Here is a 9,359-nt window from a genome sequence, read left to right on the forward strand (position 1 = left end):
TGGTTTGTGTTTTGTTTCATGCCAGCAATAAAAGCTGTGGTTTTCAGTTACATTTCATCTCGGAGTCCTGCATTTGGATCCACATTTCCACCTGCCCGCACACAGAGCCCTGACAATATGGTGAGAGAATATATATTTGGATACAGAGTCCCACCACTTTCTCATTTTATCCTATAAATTTGGTCATTTGTGTATGAATTCCTGAGTCATGTCCATAAACATTTTTTCTAAGGGAACATGTCTTCTTTTGAAAATCTAGCCAGTTCATTCTTGAGTGAGCATTTGTGCCACATATGAAGAAATTCCCTGAAGGCACTATACGAGTGAGACAGAAGAACCACATAAAACCATATGCCCTCCGTCCATGGTTATCACCAGAATGAAAGCATAAAACAGGTAATGAGCCCCAGCTGCTTGGAATATAAAAAAATAACAGTCTGCATTGTTGCCCTAAAGCCACAGATAAAGGGACTAACTTAGACTATTAATGGCCAGCTGAGCCGATCAATAGCAGATCAAAGCTATCAGGGAGTCATTTCCCTCAATCCGTAAGAGAAGAATACTTTCTGGGAAGATGCAATTAGATGTGAAATGAAAGAAGAGCAGCTATCTTTAGATGGAGGTAGATTGGCAGATACTACAGCAAATACAGATGCTACTCAGGGAATGAAGACTAGACAAAGTGCCAGTGTTGAACAGCCAATCTGCAGTTCCTCAATCATAGAAAACGCTACAAGCTCAGTCTCCAGCTACTCATTTTTAATGATTCACTTTTAGAATAGGAGGCGGTGGGACAGGCTGAAATCCCAAAACAGCAGCTCCTCTTTACATTTAAAGACTCCAGAGATTTAAAGCTGTATTTATCCTTTACATTATTTTAGTTAATGACAGTTTTAGTCAAATTAGTGAATCTCAAAGGAGATGATGAGGAGTTAAATCAAACCCAGCGAGACCTCGCCTGTTCTGTTCCACCCATCACTCACTTGACGCCGTCTAGTCTTACACACTCTTGCACAACGTGAAAGATTTTGTTTTGACTAACTTTGGAGATGGCAGTGGATTTAAAGTTGTCTAGGAATGACTTTTGCAATACTGATGAAACATGTTTGTAGGTGAAGCATCAAATTATCTTTCAAAACAAACTAATGTGGATCATCTGGTCTCAGGTGTTGTTTTTGCAGAAGGTGGGTTTGTCTCTGTTTATCTAGAACTCTCAGTAAGATTTTTGACTGAACACAATGTAACCTCCATCGTTTCAGTTTTATTGTCTTTATCTTCACTAACCCCCCAAAACAGAGCCACATTCAGTTTTCTGGCTCCATCCAATTCTAAAGTTAAAGCAATGCTCCATGTTTGTAGAAATCTATAAGTCAGAAGATGATCTCTGGTATCTATGAATTTTACATTTTTTAACTTACTTTCTTTCAGATGCTCAACAACTTATTGTACAGCCCCAGTAACAGGTCAAATGGGAATATGAAATTTGACACTGGTTTATAGAATCAGTAAAAACTAAGCAAGCCTGTCATTTCTAAGTATATTGAAATATTGATTTAAAGAAGGTGAGTGGCACCTTCCTTTCTTCTGGGGCTCTATTTTAAACTCAAAGCACTGCAGTGCAGAAAGCAGAGCGAGCTATAACTACTCAGAGGGGAAGATTTCTGAACAGGGAAGTTACTTTTAATCACCTGTAGGTGTTTTCTTTAATTCATTTATTTATTTATTTATTTTAAATCCCATGAGTCAACTTCACTCCCACCACTGAAAATTCAATAGATTATTAACTATTCCTACTACTAGACTGGCAGGGGTATTTTGCAGCTTGAAATTACGGTGCTAAAGCCGGATAAATATAGATTTTTATTTATTTTTTGTTTGCAAAGGTGTTACATAAAGTTTTAAGGAGCTGGAACATTTGTGACGACAGGAATACAACAAACAAGTCGACCCACGCTAAAAGCACACATTCTCCACATATTTCATCTACAACCTCCTCTGATTCACAAAGCGAGAATTTCCCATCAGCTATAAAATGTATGAAACCCGGATTTGCCAACGTTTGAATCAGCTCTGAGGCCATTTACTGCATGGCTACCATTTACATTCAAATGTTTTATATTCTCTATACTCCTGGCAAGAATGAGCCTCTTGCATATTTTACCTTTACAGTATTTATGGCATATAGCATACAGTAAAAATCTTTCCTACCATAAATGTCTCTGTCTGCTTCCATAGATTTTCAAGTTTTTTGCAGGAATGGTACCAATTTTATGGCGAGGACAATGAAAAGTTGTGTAACATAAGTTTTTTTTTGTTTGTTTTTTCACATCATTGGTGCAATTCTAATCACTACATTTGCTCACTCAAATGTTTTTAAAATATTCAAACATCTACAAACCAGATGTTTATTCAGATTTACTTTGAAATTGAAGCATGGCAACAAAAAAGGATGAAAAACAGCGTGACTATGATGACTTCAATGTAGTCTGTTGTTGAAAAAAGCACCACAGAGTCAGCAGCTGATTTATATTTTTGTGTTAAAATGATATCAGCAGACTGTAACACATAATTCACTCAAATGTGCACTATTGAAAGAAGCAACAGAGAAGGATGTACTAAATAAATGGCATTTGCTCATATAGTTCATGTTCTTTACTAAATTTACTAAAAATGTTGAAAGGAATGACATAAGAAACATTTTAGAAGAAAATGTTCTTATAAGAACACTTTTAGAATAGCATATCATGGATAAAGGAAAAAGTATAGATAGGATAAACACCAACAGAGGCATTAGGAAAGTATTCCTGCTTAGAATAATTAAGAAATTGGTTAATGAAATTCCCCATTTGTTCACATAAAGGTCAAGTGGTTGAGTGTTAAAGAAACACAAAATCAGAAATAATAAATATTTAAAAAATACCATGAAATTGGTGCAAATAGAAGCCATCAAACCAAGAACAGGAGCCAAAACTGAGCCACAGGCAATAAAGCTAAAAAAAAAACCAAAAAAAAAAAAACATTACAGTGGTTTGACTTGCCTGTTCTTGCTACAGACTTTTTTGCACTACCTTCTGCTTGTCATTGTGCAGAGTATGCACAACAAGCTGTATGTTATTGAAACGTGAGAAATACACGGTTTGTGGTTTCAGAATCTGAAAGTGAGAAATTGTTGGCTGGTATATGGCAGCCTGTTGTGAGCCTAACCCCAGAGTCTCATTTGCTCAGAAAGCTGTTTCCTAGAGACATACTGATTGATGCATTAGACAACTAACTGAGCCCTACTTTGGAACATGTCAGTCCGGTGATTCAGGAGTATTTTGAAGCCAGCGCTGGTTTGTACAGTGGTAATCTCTGTGCAGCAAAGGGTAGAAGATGGCCTTTTGATTCAGTGAGCAAAAGCTCATGGCGGCCAAGAGGATGTGTCTTCCAAATATATTCCCATCTGTTTGTCTGGGGTGAAATGAAGCATTCAGCCAGGGGATTAGCTCCAAACAATTGCCTTTTACAAAGTACCATGTAGTATTGCTCCTGTGAAAAGACGCCTAAGGCACAATACTCATAGCCCAATAAATGCAGATCAGTAATCTGAGGTGTTCTAACAAAGACTTGGTTGATTGCACTCAGGCTGGAACGGGTAAAAAGCGGTTGCCACCAGGAGTGTGGGTGCGCATACTTGGAAACAGCTGATTGGCCTGCTTAAAGCCCTCAGCTTTGTCAAGGAAATGTTTAGCCAACCTTCTTTGTGCACGGAGTGTAGAAAACACCTAAAGAAGTATGGCTTCCTGACAGCTCATTTCACATTCTGCCTCCTGCTTCCACCCACTTAATGTAGAGCCTCCACCTCTCTGACGTTAGCGGATTCTTTTATGAAAAACAGCACATCGTGCCATCTTTCCCTTTATAGACATTTTTCAGCCACGTCCACCATTATGGGGCCTTCACTGTACACAGGGACTCTCAACTCAAAAAGAACAATAAGGGGTGTTTTTTTGTGACATACTTCAGTCCAGTTGTGTATATTAATAAAAGATAGCGGCTGAGCTGATGGGATTCACGCCCGCCTGGGCACCAGCTGCAATTATAGTCGACGTGTCAGAGACACGCAGCTCCACCGGAGATGAGGCTGCCGCTGCTGCTGTCTGGATGGTTGACAAATAAAGTCCCCTCGCACTGATAACAGGAACACACTTAACTCCACAAGAATAGATGTACAGACCTGCTGGGTCTCCAGTGGAATTCAGAATCAGGATGTTTCCTGAATCAGAATGGGTATTTGGGAGGGGGGGTCAACATGATTGGTCTCCACATATTAAAAGCAAAGAGTCTATGTTACTGTATTTGACAGAAAACTATTAATTTTCCTTTTATATCTGGCCATTTCATAAAGAATGTCTTTCTTTAAAAGTAATTTTATTTAAAAAATTATGCCCTTTCATTGGCACACTCTTAAGCTTTTTTGAGGGGTAAGAAAACCCAAAGAATGAGACCAACTAAAGTGCCTTTAGACCACAACAAAGTTGCTATGCTATGGCAAAAATCTTAATCTAGGCTGCAAAAAAGGGCCATAACAGACATGCTAACATCAGCCAAAAGAAATAGTTGGATTTGATCCTGAAAACTATAATCTCCCCAGCAAGTCCTGGTCTGACCCCTCCAAGACATGCCTGAAACACCTCGCATAGGAAGTCTCCATGAGGTATCCCAGTTAGATGCCCAAACAACCTCAACTGGTTCCTTTTGATGGGAAGGAGCAGAAGTTTTACTCTGAGTAGTAACATAGATCGGCCGGTAAATTGACAGCTTTGCTTTTAAGCTCATCTCTCTCTTCTTTACCACAACAGATTGGTCCCAATCCATCTTCAATCTCACGCACCTTTTCCCCTTAACTAATGGACACGACCACCAGATACCGAAACTCTTCCACTTGGGGCAGTAACTTGCCCAGAGTGGGAGCTCCATGCTCAGTGATTCACTTGCAAAGATGTAATCTTGAAGCCACCAAAGTAGACACAGGTCACAGGTCGGGCTATATAGAAGCTAACTTGGTTTTATAACAACTCATTGGCAAAATCTAACTTAAATTAAAATCAGATTAATGATCAAGCACTACTGACATGGCTGTTTTACAAACATTTATCTTGCTAATAAAAGTTTGCAGAAGTCGCCTTAATCACCTGAAAGTGAGCAGTTATTATAGGAAATGCTGAGTCTAAAATCCTTTATTATGTATCGCAGGAGCTGAACACAAAACCCAGCAAATCCATTGGTGTGCATGTGTAGCATAAAATAAGTTTCACCGCAATAGAGCAAACACAGAGAAATGCTGATAAATGCAGTCTTGCTGTTCGTCAGTGAGTAAACACCCTACAACGGCATTTATTAAGACCACGTGTTGGTGAGCAATGACTTCAAGCTGTAACAACAAGCTGAACAATTAGGAAATTTAATTACCAAGTGGCCCACTTTGCTTAGGATAAGAAATGTCCTTTATCAATAATTCAGGCCTATTGTTAGTTTTAGTGTATGTTCATGTACAGGGATTTTTCCTGGCTCAAACAGACCTTCGTTTGTTACCTTACGTTTTAGAAATATTTTGTGTGCACACTGTAAAAAATGATCCGCAATTCTAACAAACAAACGAGAGATAAACGAATAAACAGGTAAAACACTTACAGTGAGATGAGATGCAATGATTGCTTAAATGCCATTTTTGCTTGCTTGCCTTCAGTAGCCTCTTTTATACAAATCTTATTTGAACTATGAATCAATATGGGTTACACAAGCCTCAAATTAAGTTTTATACAGCACACAAAGAGATAAAAATAAAGATTTTATTTGTATTCATGTCTAAAACGAATAAATTTACTGGATAAGACATTATGTCTCTCAGTGTGACCATAATTTGAAATGTCAAAAGAATCAGACGGCTTTGTGGTTGGGTAAATACAGACAGTGCACTCCCTGATATTATGTTTATCCAGCCAAATAAATCCCCTTTGGCTTGTTGCTTGGCACTTAATGTCATAAAATTGCCCAAGAGGAAAAAGCTAACTAGCAGGCGTATGTTTGTACATTTTATATAAACTGCGTCTAATTTACTTTCATTTGCTGACGAGAGCACTGCGAGCCGACTGAGCAGAATGTGCTGTTGGTTTTATAAGCTAAAAAGGGAAATCTGAAGCATCACAATGCTTTGAAATCACTTGTAATTATCATTTTTCTCATTAGGCACACACCGCTGGTGCCTCGTGTAGGACAGTACCAACAAATTCTGGATCCAAGGCACTACAGAATAGCTGGACTCATAGATGAAAACACTTGTGTCAGTTGTTAACAGAGGGGGCTCCTCATAGACTGCATGTAAAGATGGATGCAGAACCTACCAAGCATTGTTTTCTAATGGCCAACAGGGGGCAATTGGCCCTTACCTCACCTTACCTATGACCTAGTTTAACTTCAAGTTGCTAAACTCTTTCCCCCCGGTAAAGGTGATATTTGTCAACCTTACCAGTACCCTTAATGACGAGTTTTGACACCTCAGTATATATCAATAAAGATCTGGTTTAGCAACCATTAGAATAGGTTCTGGGTTTTTCCACAGGTAGTATGAGTAGGCGGAGATCACCCCCACTAATTCCTAAACACCAGTGCTTTTGTTCTGGAAGTAGACCTGAAATATGACAGAAAGTACTCAGTTCAGAAAAGAGAAACAAGGGTTAGCTGTAAAAGGGTCCAACGGAATAGAATTAAAGTGGCTCTCTTTGTTTTTCTCATTCACCGTTTCTTTTATTTATAAAATATATCCATACATTTTCTTATTAATTACAGTTTTCAATCATTTTAATTTCTAGGAAGAAGTCAAATGAGCTGTTATTGTCACAAGTATCTCCATCAAGGCTTTAGTAGAGTTTCACAATGACAGCCTAACTGAATATCATAATATTGAGTTCACGATTATTTAACACAATTGTTGATTGTGATTGATGATTTTGGTGAAAAAAAAAGATCATAAACGTCTCTGCAGACAAATGAGATGTTTATCCACCTGACTTAAGTGCATCTGCTAGAGCCAAAAAAGAATCTTTCACATAATTCATTGTACCTGCGTGATGGATGGTAATAAAACTCGACAGCTGTGAGATCGCACTCTGTTTCTCCTCCGTGAGGAGGTAACATCTTTTGTCCGGTTTGCTGACCCTTTCCCAGAAGTCTTCATTATTCACAGTGGTTGCTGGACACATATACAAGTGCTGCACAGTGGACGACTTACGTTAGCAATCACTGCATTGTTTTTCTTGGCCTTCATTATTTAGCAGTTGGGAGTGCATTTTCAGGCAGACAAATAGAATGGAAAGGTGTGTATGTAAATATAAGCATATATTTAACCTTATAGGTTTTGATTTGTTGTTTCTAAAGCCTCAAATAATATATAATAATAAAATGCAAAATAGCCTAAGCTTTAAAATGCATTTTCATGTCTAGCATTAGGACTACATATAATATATATACACATGTAATTGTACATGTAATTGTTTGTACATTTGTGTTTTTAACAGATTTTTACATAAAATGACTGTATAAAAAATGTTATATTATCTTTCACAAATAAAGACACAGTAAAGACATTACAACCACAAATAGAGAAACTGAAAGTATTTCTTTAGAGCTGCTGAAATAGCTCGGTTGCTTCAGGGTTAAATGACATAATGTCCTATTAGTTAGACACAGTACTAAACATGGCACATTGCTGTAAATGAAGCATTATTCAAGCTAATGCATGATCCCACTGTACTGGGTAATCAATATGACCTGCTGGAGCCCTGAACTGTGACTAATGTGGTTCATTGGGCTGCTCAAGACCATAAAACGACCTGCCCTGCTCAGAAGACAAAACCCAGACATTCAGCTCATGTCTGAGGGAGCTCAGCTGTGTAATCCTGAGGAAAACAACCTCAGACAAGGAGAAGCTTTGGACTCTGATGGTTTAGGAGGGGGGGGGGAAATATGCTATTTAGTGTGAAATAATAATGACTGAGCAGGTCATCATACACAGACACACAAACTTGGTCCCAGCCTCATCAGGCAGGCAGGCTGGAACAATACCAGGGCAGAGACTGCAGCCACACAAGTTATCTCATCGCCACTGACAACCTGGGTGTGTCTCAGCACACAGGAATATTTGCCAACTTGTACCATCCCCAGCAGACCTCAGACCTGAGGCTGGTACAAGCCTCCCTGCATGCATTCAGCCGGCACTCCATCCGAAGAGCTCGTTTCAGGTTTAGTGCTTCAGTTATTTTACTTTTAAACTTAAGAGCCAGAGGGACAATTCACACACTCCCGACTATTGTGCAAAGCCTCACGGGCTGCTAATTTGATTAAAATCTCCTCCCCACGCTCCGCTCAGACATTTTTTTTCTCCTTCCTGGTGCTCAGTTTAAGTCCTAAAACTCCACACAGTCGCCCTGTCACCAGGCTAAATCAAGCTCTGCTTCCTTCTGAAACATGAACTTGCCGACCGGCCCCAGCAGCAGCAGCAGGTGCACCGAGCCACTACATCAACTTCTACAGAGAATTAAAGGCGTCCTTACCACTCTGCTCCCCGAGAAAGACGAGTTTGAATTTTCTTAAAGGATTCCCAAAGTCACTGCCCACGGACATTTTGAAGAGGAGGAAGAAGAGGGGGGGAGTACGGACTAGGTGTAGTTGAGCGCGTTCCCACTCGAGTTCTGAGAAGATGTTGGATGGAAAAGGCGGAGGTGCTGCTTCCCGTTCACTCTCTCTCTTCGTGATGAGGACACACACACATACACTGCTGCTGCACCGCTCCGTGACGCTTTGGCTTTTTTTTTTTCTCTCCCCCTCCTGTGCGCATGCGTGGTACCGTCTTCGTGATATAAAATGACGTCATGGGCCTCGGTGTGTAGAGAAGGTGCTGCCGGGCGCCGCTTTGATGTTTTCAGGGTTCAGCACGAAGTTCGAAGACACTGGCACGCGCTCCGTGCGCGCGCTAACACTTTACAGCACTGCAGCTCTGTGTGGAGCTTTTTCAGAAAACACGGTCTTAAAAAATGTCAAAAAGAAAAAAAACTACAGATTTTTTTTGTTTCCTCATTTATCCGTAAATTGTTCTACTTTGTTTTATGATTGTTTTATTTTCACAATATGGCTATATGAATGTTTTGCACATTTTACTTTTATTGCATTTTAATGAAATGTTTTACCCATGTCATTTTTATTACTGAATTTTATCTCTTTAGTTTTTCTATTTAATATACTGTTTTTAATATACTGTTTTGTTTTACCTTGTGTTGTATTTTGCTTTATCTTATCGAGCCATTCTACTTCACTTATACCCT

General features: G+C 39.3%; 1 protein-coding gene across 2 annotated transcripts in view; it reads right to left on the reverse strand.

Moving 5' to 3' along the window:
• The window catches only part of rab6ba (RAB6B, member RAS oncogene family a), a 66,577-nt gene extending 57,684 nt beyond the window's left edge, over positions 1-8,893 (reverse strand). Inside the window, exon 1 of one of the 2 annotated variants that reach the window (XM_013909372.1) lies at positions 8,592-8,893. In XM_013909372.1, coding sequence (XP_013764826.1) covers positions 8,592-8,661 — 70 coding nt within the window. In that variant the 5' untranslated portion in view covers positions 8,662-8,893. The remainder of the gene's footprint in view (positions 1-8,591) is intronic. The other variant, XM_005727179.1, reaches the window with a different exon arrangement.
• Between the last annotated feature and the right edge of the window lie 466 nt (positions 8,894-9,359).

Source organism: Pundamilia nyererei, unplaced genomic scaffold (genome assembly GCF_000239375.1).
Source record: "Pundamilia nyererei isolate P.nyererei 1_Seehausen unplaced genomic scaffold, PunNye1.0 scaffold00023, whole genome shotgun sequence".
In the NCBI taxonomy this organism is placed as follows: Eukaryota; Metazoa; Chordata; class Actinopteri; order Cichliformes; family Cichlidae; genus Pundamilia; species Pundamilia nyererei.